Genomic DNA, 23,034 nt, shown 5'->3' with positions numbered 1-23,034 from the left:
CTCCAATAAAGGGCTATGATAGTCACAAGCAGAGATATTGCGGGCTGAGAGAGGGAGAGGGCACAATCCCAGAGTTATTTTGGGATTTTTCCCAAGGTAGCCCTCAGGACAGTGCCAGAAGCTGCAGGGTCATGCTCCCAGCTGTTGAGGCTTCTACCATTTTAACCAGAGACCACCTTCTTCCATCAGATTGGTTACTTAGGAAACATCCCCTCCCTGAACAATGCAACCTCCTGTTTGGCCTGAAGTAGCTATAGGCTAGAGGTTGCTGTCCCTGACCCCTTCTTTCTAGATACCCACCAGAAAGATGTAATCCCTGGAAGTACTCTGGCAGGAAAGGTGACTCTGGAGGAAAGATCCAGAGGGAAGGAGAAAGGAAATGAGGGAGGAGTGCTATGTCATATTAAATATTTATTGTTTTCTGCAGACTGACCTTGGAGTGATTCTCAAGCCAGGAGGGGCTGGTTTAGTGTTCAGGTTGCTGAGACCTTAGGCCAAGATGTTACAGAAATTACTTTGAGTCAAACAAAAATCAATGACTTGGAGGCAGTCATCCCTGGTCACCAATTCCAAGAGTTCAGGCTTCACACCATAGAATTCCAGTTAAGTGATCCAGAGGTTGAGGCAGTGAAGTTTTAACCAGGGGAAGAGAGGAGCCTTGGGTGTGTGAGAGGAGGGTGACAAGACTGGAGAAATGATAAAGATCATTACTGAAGCCAAAAGGAAGTGGTTTTGGGAAACCTGAAGACGCTGGGAGATTCGAGGGCTGATCCTGTTGAGGCAGAGTCCTGGCAATGGAGATTGGGTGAGGCATTGGCAAAACTATAAGGGGGACCCAGGTGATGCAGGGTACGAGATGGGGTGCAGAAATCCATGGAGAGGACTGGCAGGTCTCAGTGTGGATCTTGGCATATCAGAAATTGGGCTTGTGCTTCTTGAGTTCCACCATAAGGTGGTGAATGTTGATAAGCTCAGCTCTGGCAGGGAGGGCTCGGAGCTGGGGCTGGGATAGCACACGGTGGAAGCGATGATAGAGCTGGATCAGCTGGGTCAGGGCTCCCTGGTCAGAAAAAGTCACAGAGGAATCAGACTGTGGGGTGGTGCTAATGATTATGATAGGAATCACGTTAGGACACATCCAGATCTTTAGGCACAGGTAGTAGTTAAAAACAGAGGTTATTTAAATGATACTGAGCCCAGGGAAAAGAGGGGGAAATAATCAGCAATGGGGGATGGGAGCACGTTACCTGAATGATACTGGTTCCATTTCTGAAGTTGGTGAAACTGCGCATTACATCCTGACTCAGAGACTCCACTGATGATTTCCAGGAACTACCAAAGCCACGAATCAGCTGAGTTACCCGGGCTAATGGCAGGGAAGAAAGAGAGAGTGCAAAGAAAGACCAGGCCAGGAGAAGTTCCACCCCACAAAGTCCTCCCCAGGGCAAGCTGTCCTCATCAACCCCACTTTCCTGATGTTCTTCCAACCTGACCTCTCCTGCTCTGCTCATTCTTCTTACTCACCTTATCACTGAATGCATCATTAACACATTATTCTCATACCTTCTTCACCTCGAAGTCTCTCAGCCTGTCCACGCTCAATCAGAGCCTCAGCCTCCTTTACAAATGCCACCAGACCTCCAAAAGGAGGAGACAGCAACTCTTCAATGAATTCCTGGAAAGACAGACAGGCAAGCATACACACAGGGTCCAGTGTTCTGGTGTCAGTAGATTTTCCCAGTTCTGGCATCATGACTAAGTGCTTAGACAGCAGAACAACTAAACTCTAGAAAGGTCACACATTTTCAGATATTGATGGTCTCATAAGAGTAGGGGAAATCTCCAAGAATTCTCCTCTTTAAAAACAAAAACAAAAAAACTCTAAACTAAATTAAACTTAAGCTGGAAGCAGAACAACAAGGAATTAGTCAAGGCTGGAGTCCAAGTGGGTGGGTAGTTGGGAGAGGCAGGGCCACTAGAAGGCAAATAGCCACGGCTCCTTTAATATCTGGAAACTGAACCTGACACCAACTTCAGGTGGGAAAGCTGGGCCTGGGTGTCTTGTGAGAGCCTCAAAGAGGTACCAATGTAGATCCAGATGGATGCATCTTTGAGCTATTGCAAAAGCAGAGGCAAATCCTTTTCAGAGGAAAATATTCTCAATCCTAACGCAGACCCATATGACTCCCACTGATTAAGGTCAAACAATGAACTTGAAGATCATCACATATATATGGAGGCAAGCTCCCAAAAAAGTCAACAAACACAATAACAGTGGAATTAGACGACCAGGCAGCTGGGGTAGAACTGTCAGGTACATAGCAGTTGGATGTGTTTTTTTGTTTGTTTGTTTTTTGTTTTGGTACTGGGATTGAACCCAGGGGTGCTTAACCACTGAGCAACATCCCCAGTCCTTTTTATTTTTTATTTTATTTTTTTTGAGACAGGGTCTCACTAATTTGCATAGGGCCTCACTGAGTTGCAGAGGTTGGCTTTGAACTTGCGGATACTCCTGCTTTAGCCTCCTGAGTCACTGGGATTATAGGTCTATGCCAACACACTTGGCTCAGCTGAATATTCAAAAATGAAATGTTTAAATATAAGGATAAAGACATAAAGATGAAAAATTAATAAGAACTTAACTAGGAATTGTCAGACTTGAAAAAGTGGAATTTTTTTTTTAGAAATGAAGAATTAATTTTAAAAATCAACAGGTTAAACAGCAGACCAGCTATAACTGAAGAATGACACACTGATACGGAATTTATAATTGAAGAAATGACTCAGAATGCAGCACAGACAAGGAGCAGGAAATTTTTGAGACAGCAAAACATACAGAAATTTAACTAATGGGCCTAGGCAGTGATAACTGATAGCTATTGACATCACAAGAAGAAAGTCAAGATGACATTACAGGATCCTTGATGGAAGCACATACCAGGACCTCTTAAATATTCTTATTAAAAATCTAACTGAAATCTGATCAAGCCTTTCCATCTAACTACATATTTATGGGAAATACACAGATAGAGGAAGTTTAACCACACCATGAAATTCAATCAGCAAATTCTAGACCATACGTCAGTCTACATGACAAATGACTCAACAACTCAGTTTCCTCCACAAATAAGTTGTGGAGGAGTAGGGGCAAAGATAGAAATCTATAGATTTTAAAAAAGGCATATTTGTGTCTTACAATTGCCCTGATATGAACCATGAATATCATTTATAACTGGTGAAATCTGAATACTACTTTATGCAGACACTTTTTTATTTTTTTGAGGTACAGGGATTGAACCCAGGGCCTCTGCATGAAGTACTTTACCAATAGCTCCATCTCCAATCCTTTTTAAATTTCATTTTGAGAAAGGGTCTTGCTAAGTTGCTGAGGCTGGCCTCAAACTTTTTCTTCTTCCCTCAGCCTCCTGAATAGCTGGATTTACAGTTGTGTGCCACCATACCTGGCACACACCTGTAAGGACATATGTGAGGACATATTCTGATAGTGATGAAGTAGTAATGATATATAAGATTAATTCAAAATAAGTAGGAGTAGAGAAGGAGGATGAGGATTGGATATCAGTACAATAAAACTGCTGGTGAGTTGTTATTGGGTGAAGATCAGTGGAGGTATTTGAGGGTTCATTGTGCTATCCTATAAACACATACATTTGAAGTTTTCCACAATAAAAAGTTAAATTAAAAAAAAAGAGTGAGGCATTGAGCAACTCAGCGAGACCCTATCTCTAAATAAAACACAAAATAAGGATGGGGATGTGGCTCAGTGGTTGAGTGCCCCTGAGTTTAAGCCCCAGTACCTCCCGCTAAATAAATAAATAAATAAATAGAAGGGAATTAAAACAGGAGATAAATAAAAAAACAAATTTTAAAAACCTAAAAAAAAAACTAGTCATGGTGGAATGCAACTATATAGTCTCAACTACTGGGGAAAATAAACCTAGAAGTTTAAGGCCAGCCTGGGCAACAGAGCAAGACCCTTTTAAGAGAAAGAGGGAGATGGCAGAGCACAGTGGGGCATACCTGTAATCTCAGTGACTTAGGAGGCTGAAGTATGAGAACTGCAAATTCAAGGCCAGCCTCATCAACTCAGTGAGATCCTGTCTCAAAATAAAAAATAAGGGCTTGGGATATGGCTCAGTGCTAGAGCACCTGCCTGGCATGTGTGAGGTCCTGGGTTCAATCTCTAGGGTTTGATCCCCAGCATCACCAAAACAGAAAAATAAAAAATAAAAAGGGTTGGGGATGTAGCTCAGTGGTAGAGAACCCCAGGTTCAATTACCAGTACCAACCAATATTAAATAAATAAATAAAGGGGGGATTGGGTGGTAGTTAGGGCTGCAGCTCAATGGTAAGTATGCCCATGACCCTAGGTTTGATCCCCAGCGCCAAACAACATACCAAACAATAACAACAAGAAAAATCCCAGAGAGCTAAGATATGAACAGATGAAACTATTAGCCCATTTAAAAATACATTACTTGTATCTTTTCCACTCTTCCCTCAAAATATCCATTTATATCCACTGAGGGTTGCCAGGTAACTAATGTGAGACTTAGGGAGACAGACTTCAAGAAAGAATCTTTCTGTAATTAAGCCATCATTATTTACGATGTGATTTTGGACATAGATTAAATAACAAAATTCAACCTATATCATTGCCTAAATGCAATTATTCTCTCTCAACATTATAATAGTATAAGACCCAGGAAGTGGGCTGCAAAGAAAAAATGAGCTAACTTGTGACAAGTCCACAAATCACAAGCCACTTATTTTACAAAGCATGGGAAATCTGAACTAAAACAAGTAATAAGCATAAAATATGTACCAGGTTTTGGAGACTTTGTACTGGGAAAAAATTTAAACATATTATTACATTTTTTAACTGATTATAGGTTGAAATGATATTTTGATTAGAGTGGTTAAAATAAAAGGTTACTAAATTCATTTCACCTTCTTTCTTTCTTTTATTTTTTTTCATGTTTTTATTTTTTGCCATGCTGGGAATCATGAGTTCAAATCCAGCCTCAGCAAAAGTGAGGTGCTAAGCAACTCAGCAAGACCCTTTCACTAAATAAAATACAAAATAGGGCTGGGGATGTGGCTCAGTGGTTGCCCCTGAGTACAATCCCCAGTACTGGATCAAACCCAGAGCTTTGTGCATGCTAGTAGGTACTTTGCCACTGAGCTATATTCCCAGCCCCTAGCTTTTTTAAATATGGCAACTAGAAAATTTTAAGTTACTTGAGGTGGCTGACAATATGGCATGCATTGTATTTTATTGGACAGTACTTTCTATTTGTCCAGACTTGGATAAACTTTAAGCTTTCTGTTCAGTAAAAGAGAATATTTGGTAGCAGAGGATTGGCCAGAGGGAAACAGGGCACTGGACTTAGGCTTTCCTACAAAGTACCAAACAGATGACAAACAAAAGATAGGGAGCATAGATGGCAGCTGGCTCCCATACCCAGTGCTACAGTGTGGATTGTGTATGTCCCCAAAAGGTCCATGTGTATGTTAAAGGCTTTGTCTCCAGGATGGCACTATTGGGAGGTGGTGAATGTTTAAGAGCTGGGGCCTGGTGGGAGGTCTTTAGGTCATTGGTGACATGCCCTGCAAGGGAATTGTGGGACTCTGGGCTCTTTCTCTCTCTTTTTTTTGCTTCCTGGCCATGAGGTAGAGTCATGTGCTTCTGCCATGATGAGCCTCACCACGGGCCCCAAATCAACAGGGTTAATCAGTCAGAGACTGGAACCTCCAAAATTGTGAGTCAAAATAAATCTTTTTTTTTTTTTTAATTTTGGTGTTGGGATTTAACATAGGGTGATCTACCACGGAATCACTTCTTTAGTTTTGAGACAGGGTTCACTAAATTGCTGAGGGTGGCCTTGAATTTATGATCCTCCTTACCCATCTCTCAAATTATTGGGATTATAGGCATGCACCACCATGTCTGGCTCTTAACTTTTTTGGTGATACTAGGGATTGAACCGAGAACCTAGCACTTGCTAGGTAAGCAATCTACTACTGAGCTGCATCCCCAGCCCTTTTTATTTTTTTTTTTTTATTTTATTTATTTATTTATTTATTTACTTTTGTGCCAGGGATTGAACCCAGGGATGTTAACCACTGAGCCAGATCCCCAGCCCTTTTTCTTTTTTATTTAGAGACAGACAGGGTCTTGCTAAGTTGCTAAGGTCCTCACTAAGTTGCTGAGCCTGTCTTTAAACTTGTGGATCCTCCTGCCTCTGCCTCCTGAGCTGCTGGGATTACAGGCATGCACCACCATACCTGGCTTACTTTTTATTTTGAGATAGGGTCTTGCTAAGTGGCTGGGGCTGACCTCAAACCTGTGATCCTCCTGCCGCAGTCTCCCAAAAAGATGGGAAAAAAAACACTTCTGTCCTCATAAGTTAATTGTTTCATCTTGGTACAGTGATGGAGAGTTGACCAACATGCCTGGCAAATCCAATGGTACCTCAATGTGAAGGTGAGCTGACATTCCCTCTGATCACAATAACTGTTCCAGTGAGTATAAATGTTTCCTTTCTCATCCAATTACATGCTTATAAAAAAGGGAATAGACTTGGAAGTCTAACCTAGAACTAATCAGAATCCCAGGAAGAGAAAAAAAGGAAAGGATGCAGGAGAACAAGGTTTCAAAAGATATTATGAATTTCTGAATAAATTAAAAAACATAAATTTGGGGCTGGGATTGTGGCTCAGCGGTAGAGCACTCTACCTAGCATGCGCAGGGCCCTGGGTTCAATCCTCAGCACCACATAAAAATAAATGAATGGAATAAAGGTATTGTGTCCAACTACAACTAAAAATATAAATATAAAAAAAACCCCCCAAAAAACATAAATTCAAAGATACAAGAAGCCACATCAAGACATACTGTAGTTAAACTTCAGAATACCAAAGAAAAAAGAACTTTCAAAGCAGAGAACTTTCAACTACAACTAAAAATATAAATATAAAAAACCCCCCCAAAAAAACCATAAATTCAAAGATATAAGAAGCCACATCAAGACATACTGTAGTTAAACTTCAGAATACCAAAGAAAAAAGAACTTTCAAAGCAGAGACAACAGATTGCCTACGAAGAAAAACATGGCTTCTCTGCAGCAATGATGTAAGCCAGAAGACGGTGGACAACATCTTCTGAGTGTTGAGAGAAAATAACTGTTAACTTAGAATCTGACAGTAAACTAGCAAAAATCTTTCCCTAACAAAGATGAAATACAGACATTTATATAAGTACAAAAACAAGGTTTACCATTAACAAATCTCCAATAAAGGAACTTCTAAAAGATCTACTTCAGGAAGAAGAAAAATGATACCCACAGATAATCTTTTATTTTTAAGAAGAAATAGTAACACTGGGCATGGTGGCACACACCTGTAATCCCAGCAACTCAGGATGCTGAGGCAGGAGGATTGCAAGTTTGAGGCCAGCCTCAGCAACATGGTGAGACCCTGTCTCAAAATAAAAATAAAAAGGGCTGGGAGGATAGGCTGGGGTTGTAGCTCAGCAGTACAGTGCTTGCCTAGCATATGTGAGGCACTGGGTTCAATTCTCAGCACCACATATAAATAAATAAATAAAATAAAGGTCTATCAACAACTAAAAAAAACAAACAAACAAACAAAAAAGGGGTGGCTGGGAGTGTAGCTTAGTGGTTGAACACCCCTAGGTTCAAGCCCTAGTACCACCAAAAAAAAAAAAAAAGAAGAAGAAAAACTGAAACATACACATGAATATCTAAATATTATTAGTATAAAATACAAAAATTTGGGCTGGGGATGTGGCTCAAGCGGTAACATGCTCACCTGGCATGCGTGGGGCACTGGGTTCCATCCTCAGCACCACATAAAAATAAAAAAAAAAATAAAGATGTTGTGTTCACCGAAAACTGAAAAATAAATATTTTAAAAAATTCTCTCTCTCTTAAAAAAATTTAAAAAATCTAAAATACAAAAATTAAAGCTAGAATAGAAATAAAATACTGGTCAATAATTAGCAATAGAAGGCAGAAGAGAAGTGATTGGAATAGTAAAGCATTTAAAATTTTTTTTGGTACCAGGGATAAAAACCCAGAGGTGCTTAACCATTGAGCCACATCCCAGCCCTTTTCATTTTTTATTTTGAGGCTGTGTCTTACTAAATTGCTTAGTATGGGCCTCACTAAGTTGCTCAGGTTGGTCTCGAACTTACACTCCTCCTGTCTTAGTCTCCTGCATCACTGGGATTACAGGCATGCACTACTGCGCCCAGCTAAAATGTCTATATATTATTATATATATGTCTATATATTATTTTAGAGAGCATTTAATATGAAGTTTAGGTGTTAAGCTAAATGCAAGGTAAATTTGTGTGTGTGTGTGTGTGTGTGTGTGTGTTGCTGGGGATTGAACCCATGGCCTTGTGCATGTAAGGCAAGGACTCTACCAACTGAGCTATATCCCTAGCCCATTTCTTTTTTTTTGGTACCAGGGATTGGTACCAAAAAGCACCAGGGGTGCTTAACCACTGAGTCACATCCACAGTCCTTTTTTATATTTTATTTAGAGATAAGGTCTCTGTGAATTGCTTAGAGCCTTGCTAAATTGCTGGCTTTGAATTTGCAATCTTCCTGCCTCAGCCTCCTGAGCCACTGGGATTACAGGTGTGTGCCACTGTGCCCAGCATGCAGGGTATATTTTAAAGAACAATTCTAAAAGAATAGAGTACAAAATTAGTGAAAAAATAATGTAGTAAGAACTTAGGCAAGATGAAGACAATGGACAAACAGAAAAATAAAGATGATAAATAAAAGTCTAAATGTAAGTAACATCAATCCCAATAAATATAAATGAATTTAAATCATAAATTAAAAGGCAGAGTTAATCCCATTGAATTTTTTAAAACTTCCAGCTATACGTTATTCACAAAAGATACTTAACATGTGAAAACACAAAAAGAGGCTGGGGTTGTGGCTCAGAGGTAGAGTGCTCGCCTAGCATGCATGAGGCACTGGGTTCGATCCTTAGCACCATGTAAATGTAAAATAAAGATACCGTGTCCACCTAAAACTTAGGAATAAATATTAAAAAAAAAAGAAGAAAACACAAAAAGATTAAAAGAATGGAAACAAATTAACAGACAAATATTTAGCAAATATAGCTGACAGAGCTATCTTCTTATCAAACATAATAGACATGAAGACAAAAAAAAAGTATTAAGGCTACAAAGGCTCTTATAATAATAATAAAATGTAACAATTCTAAACTTTTTTTTTTTTAATACTAGGGATTGAACCCAGGAGTGTTTTACCACTGAACTACGCTCCAATTCTTTCTATTTTTTATTTTATGATAGTCTAAATTGCTAAGACTGGCCTTGAACTTGTGATTCTCCTGCCTCAGCCTCCCAGGCTGCTGGCATTACAGGCATGGGCCACTGTGCCTGGTTCCAACCATTCTAAACTTTTAAAAATTTACATAAGATAAGCTGAAGCTTATTTAAAAGTAATACTTGATAGAAATACATAGAGACAAAGAGACAAATCCATGCATTTTATTTCCCTCAACTATTGATAAGAAAATAAAAATATAACCAAGCAGGGCATAGTGGTAGACACCTGTAATCCCAGATTGAGGAAGGAGGAGACGAATTCAAGGCCAGCCTAGACAATTTACCAAGACTCTGTCTCAAAATAAAAAAGGGCTGGGGGCACTGGGATTGTAGCTTAGTGGCAGAGCATTTGCCTCGCACATGTGAGGCACTGGGTTCGATCCTCAGCACCACATAAAAATAAAAATAAACAAAATAAAGATATTATCTCCATGTATAACTAAAAAATAAAAAAAGGCCTGGCCATGTATTTCAGTGGCAGAATGGTAGAGCACTTACCTAGCACACATTAGCCTCTAGGTTCAATCCCAAATACTGTAAAAACAAACCCTGTGAATCTGTTTTTATCACACTCAAAAATATAAATAATTATTATTTTGGCATACATATAGCTACATTTTTGTTTTGCTTTTAAGTTTTCTTTTATAACTTTATTTCTAAAGCAAGAGCATGAGGGGGAAATACCCACACAACAGTGGGAATCAAGAAAATTCTAAATACAACACTTAGGTTATATTTGATACCTCTGCATAAGCAGTAGCGGGTGGGGTGAAGAGGAATTCAAATTTTGATACTGATTTTTGCCAAGGTTTGTTGGATTATGTGATGAATTTGTAGTTGTTCATATCATTAAATAAGTAAATTAATTAAATTAAATAGATGAAGTTGGGTGCTATGGTACAGGAGACCGAGGCGGGAGGAACAAAAATTCAAGACCAGTCTGGGAAATTCAGCAAGACCCTACTTTAAAATAAAAATTTACAAGGTTCCAGGATGTATCTCAGTGGTAAACTGACCATGGGTTCTATTCCAGTACCACAAAAAAATTAAAAAATTAAATAGATCAATAACATACTGGGAATCCAGAAGTTTAAATTAAAATTCTATGTACCTGAGGTTCATAATGCCACATACCCCCAACCCACACACTAAACTGAATACAGCACACAACACTGTCCCTTCCCTTTCCCCATCCCCCACCTGTGTCCGAGCATTGAGCAGCTGCTGGAAACTCTCCACCTCTTTGCTGTCGTCTGCAGCCCGCTCCTAAAGGAAGAAAAAATGAAAAGTCCAGTTTGGGAGACAGTCCTTTACTACAGGATGGTCCACATTTCAGACACTGTGCCAGACTCCCTAGAGTAAAACATGGAACAAGCACACAGACATCACCTTCTGCCCTTCCAAAGTAAACAGAGCCCTAGGGGAACCCAAACTCTGTGGGTGAGGAAACGGGCAGGAAGAGAATCCATTACCATCAGCACACCCAGCATCATGTCATAGTTGTTGATCAGAAACACAAGCTGCTCCTTCCTTGAGGAGAACTCAGCTGCCACTCGGAGAACAAAATTCTCCACCTCCACCTGAAAAAGTCAAAAGGATATAGTGACACAATACAACAAGGTCATCCAACCTCTCATCATGCTCCCCCACAGCAGTGGCTTTGCTGCTGGGAAGTCACTCCTGCACTATAGAAGTCACCTGGAGCTGTCCCAGCAGCTGCATGGTCCGTTCATTGGGAATCGTCTGATTGATGCTGACAAGGGCTGAGGAAAACTCTGCATATCGGCGTGTGATCTTAGAAAGAGGGGAAAGAAGCATCACACCAGCCCAACCAACACGACCTCCCCGCTCCTTTCACCAACCAAACTCCATGTGGCTCCCACCTCCAATGCCTCCTACCAACAGTGCCCAACCCACTGTGAGTCTAACCATACTCAGACTGTCCCCTAACATGGTGTGGTCCACAACTGTGACAGTGGCAGCCCCACAGTAAGTTTACAGCCCTGTCCTCTAGACCCTCTTTGGTACCCTTGCTCTCCCTCACATAGTGGGGCCGAGTATCCAGACCCCCAAGGCGCTGGGGGTCAGTGCTTCGAACGCTCTGGACATTCATCTCTAATATCAGCTCAAACCGTGGCCACAGTAAGGCAAGCACCTGTTCCCAGTACCTGTGGGCTTAAACAGAATCAGAGGTCAGCTGGCAAGAAATGTTATGGGGTGGGGAGGGAATAGGGCATCCTTCAGGTTAATGGATATTGGGGTGCCGGGTGTATATGAAAGGTATGTCAGAAAATAGCAGTGCTGCCTCTGGAGCAGACAAATGGGAACAAGGACCAATGACATCAGGTCAGGAGAAGCCCAAAGTTCACACAAAGAATTCAAGGTCTGCAGAGCCTCAAGAACCAGAACTCAGTGACCTGTCCAGGGCAGGAACATCCCTCTTTGCTGCAATGTTGCGGAACCGAAGAACAATATGGATACAGAGGAAAACAGCAATGGCATCGTAGCAGTCAGCCAGATAGGACTCCAGGTGCTTCTGTAGAAATAAGCAGAGGATTAAGAGAATGCTAGTTAATTTGTTGTCCCCATTTGCTATGGACACATAAATATATGTGTCTTTGGGGATGAGGGACTGGGCAGGGAAAGACCTAAGAGGGAAATACTTCTTCCTTGGTTGGCCACTTGTTCACCAGGGTCTCAATCACAAGCCAGGGCTCAGATTGGGTCATCAGAGCACCAAGATTTAGAGGCCTCCCAGTTTCAGGGTACAACTGCCTGCCTTTGAATCAGCAGTAGGGGCAGTATCAGAGGCCCAAACTCTCGAGAATTTCTCATGAGAAGTCACATCTGAGTATAAGGCTTAGACATTTTAGAACAAGGGGATCCTGGTTTTAGTCAGTACCTGAGTTATAACCCCACCAGGTGCTGATGAAGACTGAGGAGACAGGGGTTCAAGAGTCAAGGAAATAAGGATCTCACCAGGGTCATGCTGAGCGTACGGCCCATGACAGCGTGAAATAGGTCGTGCGCAGCTGGGCCAGACACCACAAAAAATTCACAGATGAAAAGATATTCACGGCAGGAATTGTCTAGGAGGGCATAGTGCTGGCTGCGGAAGAGGGCCTCAAATGGATACTAGGAGGGGAGGACAAAGGAGAGATGGATCCAACACTGACTCTCCACCAACACAGCTGGAAACTCAACAAACCTGGGTGGTAAACTCAGCAGACCCTTCCCATCCAACCTCAGTCCAGGCTGGGAAAGAAACTCTAAATTGGCGGGCACAGGACACAAGAGGAAGTGCTCACCTCACCTGCTACTGTAATTCCTGCATCCACCTCAACCACTGCCTCAAAACAGTCATTCTCCTTAACCATTCACTCCCTCCACATGCCCTGAAATCTATGGCTCCCAACCCCTCTCACATCACAGCAGACCAGAGGGATGGGAGAAGGCCATTCTAAGGGGATTAATACAGGGCCCACAGGCTGAAGTTTTGCCTCAGATCTGGCCTTCCCTTCCCAGAGTCCTCTTCACAACTGAAGCTCATTCCTCCTCATACCCTCTGCTCTCCCCGCTGGGCTGTGTGGGGCACCAGGATGGGAGCCTCAAGCTCAGTAGGAGAGATGACAGAGCCACGAGTGCCCAGGGTGAAGATGGTGTTCCTGCTACGAAGGGATGGCTTCGAGAAGAATCGTGAGAAGGGTCAGAGTCAGGGAAAACAATGGGAGTACAATGGTGCCCAAAGATTCAGGACCTCTGGGGATGCCAGGCAGCCAGACAAAGCCTACACATCCCTCTTTCCAGGCCTGGGGCCCCATTTCAGATGACCTCTATGAATGAGTTTCTACACCTTCTAGAATCAATATGCAAAACTAGGTATCAAAATGATGTATGGGCTGGAGTTGTGGCTCAATGGTAGAGTGCAGGACTAGCACGTGTGAGGCGCTGGGTTCAATCCTCAGCACCCCATAAAAATAAATAAACAAAATAAAGGTATTGTGTGCAACTACAACTAAAAAATATATATTTCAAAAAAAAAAGATTAGACACATTTTTCTGGGAGGGAGGCCATAGCTTTCATCACATTCTCAAAGGTTTTGCCCCACAGTAAAAAGGTAAGAAGCAGTGCCTTGGTGGCTGGAGCCAGAAGTTTCTTGCTCCCAAGGCCTTGCATGAGAGTTCTAAGCTCCAAGGATATCTTTCTTCGCTGTATCTTCCACACCCATTAGATCATCTTTCTCAGCGACTTCCTCATACTAGAGAGAAGAAATAAAAGAGTTGATAACCATCTCTTATAATAGTGCAAGAAAAAAAAAATCCCTGTCCCTCCTTGCTCAGAGCTGTCCCTGTCTCCCAGTCCAAGTGTCCAGAACTGCCTCTTCCTCCTTGGCCTTACCTGCACCTTCATGAGCCGCCCAAGGTAAGAGCGGTAATAAGACAGGTAGATCTTGCTCAGCGTCTCCACATACTCATCCCTGATTTCCTTTGCTGTTGCTCGTTCATTGCCCAGTAGGAACTGATAAAAGAATCTGTAAAGGCCAGAGATAGGTCAGTCTTTCTGTCTTCCCCAAAAAAGACGCCTGCACTGGGCTACTCAAAAGTTCAGAAGCCATCCCATGCCCTTCCTTGGGATGATGACCTGTACTTCAGTAGGGCTGTCTGAGGGATCTGATAGTTGGTCATTGGTTTCCTGAAGGAATAAATCTTCTGGAGGATGAACTCTCGGATCTTCGTCACTGCCTAGACACATGTAATCAAACACAGGGCATGAAGTTGTAACCCTTTTACTGTGCAGGATAAACAAGGGAAAGTGAAAAATATTAAATATATGATAAAGGGTAGAGAATATTTCTTAGTATCCTGTCATATTTTCAGGGAAACCCAGAGAAACAAAGATGAGATCTCCTAGGAAGAGGCAAGGTGATGTTTCCAGGGAGGCCAGTTATAATAGCCTTTGAGGTATCCCCTACCTTGACCCGGAGCCGATCAAGCACACCTCTGACATCTGCACAGGCTGCAGTGCCTCTAGCCTCCTGCTCCCTGACTGCAGCTGCCTTGGCATCCAGCTCCTGCAACTGTTCCAGGAATCTAGGCTCTGTCACTGGAGCCTCTAGAATTGCCCTGGGTAGGGAGGATGGGTGGGATGGATTAGAAGGGAAGTCGAGATGTCTCTAAACCTAACCCAAACAGTACATCTATCCTCTGTCCTCTCCACCTTCTTACAGTGTTTCACATAGTCTAGATGTATGTACAACAAAGGTTTCTACTCCTAGACCTCCACTTCATACACACCTAAACCTTGGGCCCCCTCCCTTCATGACCGACCTTGGATCATTCCTAATCTGTGATGCCTAGAACATAAAATGAGGTTAGAAATGACTATCAACCTACTCACTAATTTCTAGGAGGAACAGAATGACTTAAGCCAGGAGACTCAGGTGGTAAATAGGGAAGGTCACCCCGGCCCATCTACCTGCTGTAGACATTCTGACCTTTCAAACCAATGACTCACGTGACCAGAGCAGAGGGCACCACCAGACCATCAACAAGCTCCCCAAGTTTCCCCCGAACTGCTTGGCGGTTTCGAAGTCGAATGTTCATGGCTCCTGACTGTTCCTGCAGTATCCGGATCTCAGAGCTGATGGAGCTGAGGTCACTCTGAAAAGCTCCTAACATCTGCTCCATGCGCTGAGGGAATAGTATAAGATGTGGCTAGAGTGTCACAAGTTTGGTAGAGGACAAGTGAGCCACCTGAGTCTCTTGGTAAATAGTCTAGTATCTACCTGTCCACGAGGGTGGCAGAAGATACTCCAATGGACACAGGAAAATAACTTGAGTTATAGCAGTAAAACCAAAAAAGTCTATTTGAAGTCATCCTGAAAGTGACCCTCACCTGGGGTCACTGAAGATAATGATCTAAAGAATGGCACGAGAGACCATAACCAGGTTCAGAGTTATAAGAGGTCACAGGCAAAGGTTACTAACCTCCAGGACAGCATCACAGGCTGTGATCTGGTTGTGCAGAGATGCTATATTCTCACTCTCTTGGATATCTAATCCACAAAAGTCAAGGGCCTCACAGTGAAGATAGAGATCCTCAGACCTGTGGTACATCTCCAATTTCTCCCTGAAGTAACTGAAAACCTCAGAAAGAAAATGTCAGCCACAGCTGGGCAGTCTGCACCACACCCACAAAATCCCCAAGTCAATAACAATGTCTTTTCCCTTTGCTGGAGGATACAATCCCGAATGGATTTCTGTTCAATCTGTTGCAGCTCCAGTTCAACCTGCTTCGAGTAGTGGCGTAGATCCACACCCTGGGAGAACATAAATATGACAGGTCAGGAAGAAATCACAATGAAGGGATACCAGAACAGAATCAGAAAAGGACAAGAGGATAAGACACCAAGGTGATATTGTAAGAGCAAGAGATTATTTTCTTCTTTGGGGGAGCGAAGAGGGAAGGGAAAGATTAATAGTGTAGACGCTCACCGTTTTGAGAGCTTCCTTCACTAACTCATCCTCCAGATTTGCCTGAATGTGAACTGGAAATAGAAGTTTATCATAAGGTCCAGCGCCACAGCTTCCTCTCCCCATGTTGAGCGTCAGAACATCAGTCCCTGTACTATTGCTTCTAACCCTATGCCTCTCAGATTACAGGTATAATCCTCTCAGATAGTTTCACTTTCTGCTATTTCAGTTTCTTGTGGTCAACCATGAACCCAAATAGAAAATTTCAGAAATAAACAATTCATAAATTTTAAATTGTATGCCATTCTGAGTAACTTAATGAAATCTTGTGCCATCCTGTTTTATCCCAGGATGTGAATCATCCCTTTGTCCAGCGTATCCATGCTATATATGCTACCAGCCACAAAGTTACTTAATAGCCTTATCAATTATCAGATCAATTGTCTATTTATGGAAGTACTACATTCAAATAACCCTTAGTTTACTAAGTGAAGGCCCCAAAATGCAAGAGTAGTGAAGCTGGTGATTTTATTACAACATAGTTACAATTGCTCTATCATTAGTTATTGTTAATATTTCACTATGCTTAATTTATAAATTAAGCTCTATTATAGGTATGCATATACAGGAAAAAACATAGTATGTATAGGGTTTGGTACCAGGGCTCATCTACTAGACACAGGGAAGTCCTGTAACATATTCCCAGAGGATAAAAGGAACTAGCAAACTCTGATCCTACCCTATGCCATTACTTACCATCTACTTCATCCAGGATGAACTCATCAGAGGTGATATCCAACTCCCCAAGTTGCAGTGTCTCCTGAAGCCCAGGACCACCCCCCTGGGAAGGGATACAATAAAGAGAAGGGGATACAGGAGAGAGGAGAACAAAATATAATTGGATCTCCCTAATCCTTTAAGTGAAGGGAGGGTGTTTTTAGTGGGAAACCGTAAGTACTAAATCAAGAACTTCTAATTTTTACAATGTACTCTCCTTTGGGCTAAAGGGTACCAAAAAAAAAAAAAAAAAAAATAGGCAATCCATGAAGACAATGGAGGTGTCCAAAATCAGGAAAAATAGAAATCGCAGAAGAATGAGCAAAACTTGCATTTCACTTTAGTACCCTCAAACTCATGATATCTCAGCAGTTCTATCATACCTCTGGGGAACCCCAGACTTCCTAGAATTGTCAGCATATAATGTTCACCTGTACACTAGGTGCAGTCTTACACATACTTATTCATCTAATCCTAACGACTACCTATATAGTAAGTCCTCTTATTTTCTCCACTTTATGGAGAAATTGTGGAAAGTGATGGCAGAAAGCATGGTTAATTTGCCCAAGAACACATAGTGTGTACGTAGCAGAGGGTGGAATTAGAACCCAGGCAGTCTGGCTGCAGAGGCTATGTTCTTAAGCTTTATACTAGATTGTTTCACTATTCTACAACATATATATATATATTGTAGAATAGTGCGAAATTGAGACTGCTCCTGGAACCTGAGTTCCAGCATCCTGGTCCCCACTGAGGCTCGGGTCCTATCCCAAGGATGGGTATGAGGAGCCAAACACATAGCATCACCGGTGGCAGGCAAGCTCCAACCCTTGGGCTTAAACTCGACCCAGATCTTTCGGACACGAGGACGACCGGACGAGACTACGGAGGACCAACAGCCCCGTGCTCTCACCAGCGGGCCCTCCTCTTCCTCCATATCTAAGGTCCCAGCCCGCAACACCATCTCCCGGGCAGCTGCCGCCATGGTCGCCGCGGCGGCCATTCCCCGCAGCCTCACTTCCGGCAGCTGTCAGTCCCAGTGAGGCCGTTCCAGAAGTAGAACTACAAGTCCCAGAGTGTCTTGCAAAGCACAAAATGGTTCCCAGGTATTTGAGTTAGATTGTATGGCTTCAGCCTTCCCCTTTCAGCTCTGACCACTCAAGCGCGAAGAGAAAATTTGGAAATCTTGAGCACAGTCTCGCGCCGGAACTTTCTCTGCTTTTATATTCAGGAACTTTACGCCTGGAAAGGCCACACCGGAAGTTGCAATCCATACTCTCAGAAGTCAACTCCCGCTGAAGCAGTGTCCGGAAGTGCTTCTCCTATATTGCTCCGCCTCTTCCGTCTAAGAACTATATAAGGATATTACGTAACTTCCGCTCTCTCTTCCACAGGAGGCCTACACGCCGCCGCTCTGCTGCCGCCATGGTAAGACTGTGTTCGGTGCCGGGATCCAGCGACATCGGAACCGGGTCAGGGAAAATTTGCTGCCAGGATACCAAGAACGCCCTATTTGGGGGGCCTGCAACTTTCTGTGTGGAGCCTTGGATCGCAGCCCTAGGAAGGGACGCCAAAACCTTGAAATTCCGGGGAGTAGGGTTCGAGGAAGAATCGCTCCCCGGGCACCCAAAGGTGCCAGAGGCTTGGGCGTCTGTGGGGACTCCGGCTTCCCCCAGAGTGTACTTTTAGGAACGGCCGACGTGCAACCTCCTTCAAGAGGTTGTATTTTCCCAAGCTTGAACGATTCACATTCCCGCTCCCTGTGGACTGAGGCGTTAGTTGTGGTTTGAAATCTTAAAAAGGGGAGGGGGGTATTCGCTCTGACAAGCCTAAAGTTCCTGTTGGGGGGTGTTTCTTCTCCTTAGCGACCTTACGGTTTGATGCTAGTTGACGATGCCTATATCTCCCCCATATCCTTTCAGTCTCTAGTGATTCCTGAAAAGTTCCAGCACATTTTGCGAGTACTCAACACAAACATCGATGGGCGGCGGAAAATAGCCTTTGCCATCACTGCCATTAAGGTAAAGTAGGGTAAGGGAACCCAAATGCAACTTGGGTTATTAAGACCTGAGCTCTCTAAAAAAGAGGCAAGATTGAGGAGACACAAGTCCGTCTATATTATTTCAGTTTCAGGGTTAAGAAATGAAAAAGAGAATGACTTTATTCCCTTAACCCTTAGCATATTTCTCACAAAAGGGAATTAGTAAAAGCCAGAATCGAATCCAAATTTTCTTGGATTATCAGTTTGTGAGATCCTTTCTAGATTCAGTTTCTTCAGGACCTCCTCTCTCCCCCAGTGCATTATAATATAATTTCTGTACTGTACATCTTGAGGGGCGAATGGAAAGGTTAACAGATACCAAATGTGAAGTGGGGGTGTGTGAGCAGGATGCCAGAGGTGAAAAGTACAGCTCCTAACCAGTTGAAGTGGAAACCCATCACTAGTCAATGGCTTGTAAGAATTGAAACAGTAAAAGCTTGGATGTTTCTCTTCACAAAGAATTTCTGACCTTCCAGATGGAAACTTTGTAAGGGCTGGACTGGAATTTGAACTTGGTCTGTCACATGCTGTGCACCACCAAACCTCATCCCTAGCCTCTTTTTCCCTGTTTCAGTCAAAACATATTTAATTGTGGGATTATCTGAATGTTTTTCTTGCCTTCATAGGGGTGGGGCTCAGCATGTCTTAATCATCACCTACAGCCTCTGATATATGGTAGTTGTACCTGTTGGGCAGTGGATGGTACTTGGGTAAAGATGGGTGTATAGTTATCAAAAAGATAACTTATGGAGTAAGTCTTTATAAGGTTTGTAAAAATTTTTTTATTTTATACCCAAGGTAGCACAGCCTTCATATGTTCTTGTGGGTCCTGATATCCTGCTTGTCCCTGGGAATGGCTATTCTTACAGCTTAAATGAGTCTTGTAGTTTTTAATAATTGTGTAGAAAACCATCAAAGTCAGCTAGAGCTCTTCCCTGGTGGGAGAACTAAAGATTGTCTGTTTTTTAGTTGTCAATGGACCTTTATTTATATGTGGTGGTGAGAATCTAACCCAGTGCCTCACATGCTGGGCAGGTGCTCTACCATTGAGCCACAAACCCAGCCCTAAATATGTCTTTGTGGGTGTCTGGTGTGTGGTGTTAGGGATTGAATCAGTGGCCTTGTGCATGCAAGGCAAGCACTACCAACTGAACTATATTCCCAGCCCTAGAGATTGTCTTTAAAGGATTTGTATAGGGGGTGGGAAGTAATTGAAAGGATACTGAGAGGTTGGTTATTGCGGGGTGGGGGTCTCCAAAGATGTGATTAGCAAAATAAATCTGGAAAGGACAAAGAAGTTTACATGGACAGGAGAGGGTATTTATTGAGAGACAACATAGATCCTGTGAAATTATTTCATGCCATAATGGTCTTCCTCGTGTTTGTGTGTGTGTGTGTGTGTGTGTGTTTGTTTTTGTTTGGTACCGGGGATTGGGGCTTGAACTCAGAGCACATCCCCAGTCCTTTTTCAGATTTTATTTAGATATAGGGTCTTACTGAGTTGCTTGAGCCTTGCTAAGTTTCTGAGGCTGGCTTTGCGGCTTCCTCATTGTTGCTTGTATTCTTTAGGGCTGGCTTATGCCTTCATCCCAGGGTGTTAACTGCTAATTGTTGGCTATTTGGAATTGGAAGATTGGTAGAGGGGAGATTGAAATTGGGAAATGCCCATTATCCTTATTTAAAAGAAATTCTTGGGCTGGGGATGTGGCTCAAGCGGTAAGGCACTCATCTGGCATGCGCAGGGCGCTAGGTTCGATCCTCAGCACCACATAAAAATAAAATAAAAATGTTGTGTCCGCTGAAAGCTAAAAAATAAATATTTAAATAAAAATAAAAGAAATTCTTGTCCTACCCAAACCCCTGTACCCCCCCATGAATGGCACTGCTTTAAATACTTTGAAAGAGTAATATCAAGTTGGTGTTAACTCTTCTATAATACGGTCAGGCTTTTGGATTACAAAGATGAGGAAATGAAACATTTCATAGTTGTATATTCTAACTAAAAACTGGGCCAGGAGCAGTGGTGCTCACCTATAATCCCAGTTACTTTGGATGCTAAGGCAAGAGGATCTCAAGTTCCAGGCCGTCCTGGGGAACTTAGCAAGACTTGCTCACAAATTAAAAATTAGAAATATTGTTTCATTCATACCCATTTCCATTTTGAAGTAAATATAATAAATATTTTTAAGTAAATTTGAGAGGCGCTCTACACAATCAATCTGATATTTGGTCAGTAAGTAAGTCACTTACAGAGAGGAAGTGCCAAATACTTTCTTTTCCTGGGGTTACTATTACAAGTTACTGCAAACGTAGCTTAAAACAACTAATTCCTCTCTATCTCCCATCATTGACTGTCCTGTCTGTGCGCTCATAAGTTCACCAATCATCGGAATTAGGGCCCACCCTGATCCAGTGGGACCTTACTTTACCTAACACTTCTACAAAGAAGACATAAGTCATATTCTGGTAGTCTAAGTGGACAAAAACAGGTGAGGAGTACTATTCAACTCAGTACACCATTCAATATCCAAATTAGTTTGGTTTATAGATTCAGAGAGTTGGGTGCTGGTTGCTGTGTTGTGACAGATGTCAACATTAGTTTTAATTTGGGCAGGCTCCCTATGTACTAGAAACCTGGGCAAATTTTGAGTTTGTGAACATGGAAAACTTTGGTCACTGTTGACTTGCCAAAAGAATTGTTAAACTTAGAGATCCTGACAGCTGGCAGTCCAGCATCTTAATCAACCTTGTTAACTCACAGGACCCCAGTTTTGCTATATCATCTTGGAGAAAGAAGCCCTTTATTCTTCATGATGGAGGAATCACAAGGCACACCTACATACACTGGGCAGTGAGGAGGAAGAAAAGGACTCATCTTGGATTTCTTTCTTTGGTCCAGTCCTTAACCCTGAATCAAGTTCTTTCTCCTTTGTATTTAATGGTTAGGCTTTATATCTGGGAATGTGAGAGAAGAGTGATCTAGGAAATTGCAAAGCATTAAATTATTGCAGGTCCTATCTTTGCGGGCTTTTTGAATATTGGGACTTTAAGGGAAACCAAAAATTCAGATTCAAATCTAATTCTGAAACCTCTTAACCTCAGGGTGTGGGGCGAAGGTATGCCCATGTGGTGTTGAGGAAAGCAGACATTGACCTCACCAAGAGGGCTGGAGAACTCACTGAAGATGAGGTGAGGACACTGAAGGGGGCTGGAAATTGGGCCCACCTTAGAAAGGGGACCGGCCATCTAAATTTAACCTTGTCCTGCCTACCAGGTTGAACGTGTGATCACCATTATGCAGAATCCACGACAGTACAAGATCCCAGACTGGTTCTTGAACAGACAGAAGGATGTAAAGGATGGAAAATACAGCCAGGTGTGTATTGAGATAGGAGGATTTGGGGGTTCCTATAGAGCTGGGCACAGGTCAGGGAACAAAAACACATCCCTTGCCTCCAAATCTAGGTTCTGGCCAATGGTCTAGACAATAAACTCCGGGAGGACCTAGAGCGACTGAAGAAGATTAGGGCCCACAGGGGACTGCGCCACTTCTGGGGGTAAGTGGGAATGGGGCTTTTACCTCCCTGCCTGCTCCTAAATTCCCACAGCCATGCCTCATATTATTATTCCAGATTTTTGTGCTGTGTATGACCCTTCTTTTTTCCACCTGCAGCCTTCGTGTCCGAGGCCAGCACACTAAGACCACTGGGCGCCGCGGCCGCACCGTGGGTGTATCTAAGAAGAAATGAGTCTGTAGGCCTTTTCTGTTAATAAATAGTTTATATACCGATGGTTTCCTGCTTTGTGCTTCTCTTTCGTCTGGTGTCACTGATACACTGGGATGTTATGATGATGCTGGGCCCTGTCATTTCTCCCTTTCCACTTAATCTGGAGGTGTCCCCCTCTCATTCAAAAGTAGTGGTTGTGCTGTTTATCCACCACTATCTGAAGCAACCCCGTTTCCAGCTGGCAGTTAGTTACCTCACCCTGTAAAAGTTTGAGAAAGATAGAAACAGTGAACACTTGCATCCTGGAGGGGGAGCCTAAGCCAGGTTCTGTGGGGTTGGTGAGTGGTAACTGGAGCTGGAGCGTGGCTAACAGCCCAGCAAGCTGCAACTCTGGTGAGTTACTGCCCTTCTCAACCCGCCCCCCCCAACCCAGGCGCCTTTTACCACTGACTTCCAGTCCCAAGTGCTTTTTTTTTCTTTTGTTTTTTGAGGTAAGGTCTCCCTAAATTGCTGAGACTAGCCTTAAATTGATCATTCCACTTAAGCCTCCCAAGACGCTGGGATTACAGGCATGCACAACTGTGCCAGGCTTGTCT

General features: G+C 42.8%; 2 protein-coding genes across 3 annotated transcripts; one reads left to right on the top strand and one right to left on the bottom strand.

The window, feature by feature from the left end:
* Nucleotides 1–398: 398 nt before the first annotated feature.
* Nucleotides 399–17,933, bottom strand: Vps52 (VPS52 subunit of GARP complex). 2 transcript variants are annotated; one of them, XM_027943540.3, is made up of 20 exons: nt 17,583–17,933; nt 16,649–16,733; nt 15,914–15,966; nt 15,663–15,738; nt 15,407–15,474; nt 14,934–15,109; nt 14,392–14,542; nt 14,061–14,161; nt 13,818–13,950; nt 13,620–13,677; nt 12,981–13,114; nt 12,398–12,553; nt 11,836–11,954; nt 11,463–11,586; nt 11,117–11,212; nt 10,891–10,998; nt 10,619–10,684; nt 1,564–1,675; nt 1,248–1,366; nt 399–1,060 (listed from the first exon to the last, which is right to left on the bottom strand). In XM_027943540.3, exons 1-20 carry the CDS (start codon nt 17,670–17,672, stop codon nt 914–916), a joined length of 2,172 nt encoding a protein of 723 aa, XP_027799341.1. In that variant the 5' UTR covers nt 17,673–17,933; the 3' UTR covers nt 399–913. The 2 variants fall into 2 exon arrangements, with proteins under 2 accessions (XP_027799341.1, XP_071469593.1); XM_071613492.1 differs by lacking the exons at nt 12,398–12,553; nt 12,981–13,114 and adding an exon at nt 12,321–12,367.
* Nucleotides 17,934–18,012: 79 nt separating this feature from the next.
* Rps18 (ribosomal protein S18) lies at nt 18,013–22,500 on the top strand. The gene is made up of 6 exons (XM_027943541.3): nt 18,013–18,097; nt 18,592–18,690; nt 21,813–21,899; nt 21,985–22,086; nt 22,176–22,267; nt 22,384–22,500. Exons 1-6 carry the CDS (start codon nt 18,095–18,097, stop codon nt 22,457–22,459), a joined length of 459 nt encoding a protein of 152 aa, XP_027799342.1. The 5' UTR covers nt 18,013–18,094; the 3' UTR covers nt 22,460–22,500.
* The last annotated feature ends 534 nt before the right edge of the window (nt 22,501–23,034 follow it).

The sequence above is a fragment of the Marmota flaviventris genome, chromosome 6 (assembly GCF_047511675.1).
Source record: "Marmota flaviventris isolate mMarFla1 chromosome 6, mMarFla1.hap1, whole genome shotgun sequence".
Classification (NCBI taxonomy): Eukaryota; Metazoa; Chordata; class Mammalia; order Rodentia; family Sciuridae; genus Marmota; species Marmota flaviventris.
The sequence above is the reverse complement of the archived record's forward strand: the minus strand, read 5'-3'. Positions and strand labels throughout refer to the sequence as shown.

Coding starts and splice junctions, on each gene's coding strand:
- Rps18 (XM_027943541.3), top strand. Junction 18,691..21,812: donor TTGCCATCACTGCCATTAAG/GTAAAGTAGGGT, acceptor TCTTAACCTCAG/GGTGTGGGGCGAAGGTATGC. Junction 22,268..22,383: donor GGACTGCGCCACTTCTGGGG/GTAAGTGGGAAT, acceptor TTCCACCTGCAG/CCTTCGTGTCCGAGGCCAGC.
- Vps52 (XM_027943540.3), bottom strand. CDS start 17,672: ATGGCCGCCGCGGCGACCATGGCGGCAGCTGCCCGGGAGATGGTGTTG. Junction 14,162..14,391: donor TTGATCGGCTCCGGGTCAAG/GTAGGGGATACC, acceptor ACATGTGTCTAG/GCAGTGACGAAGATCCGAGA. Junction 1,061..1,247: donor ATGGAACCAGTATCATTCAG/GTAACGTGCTCC, acceptor TTTTCTGACCAG/GGAGCCCTGACCCAGCTGAT.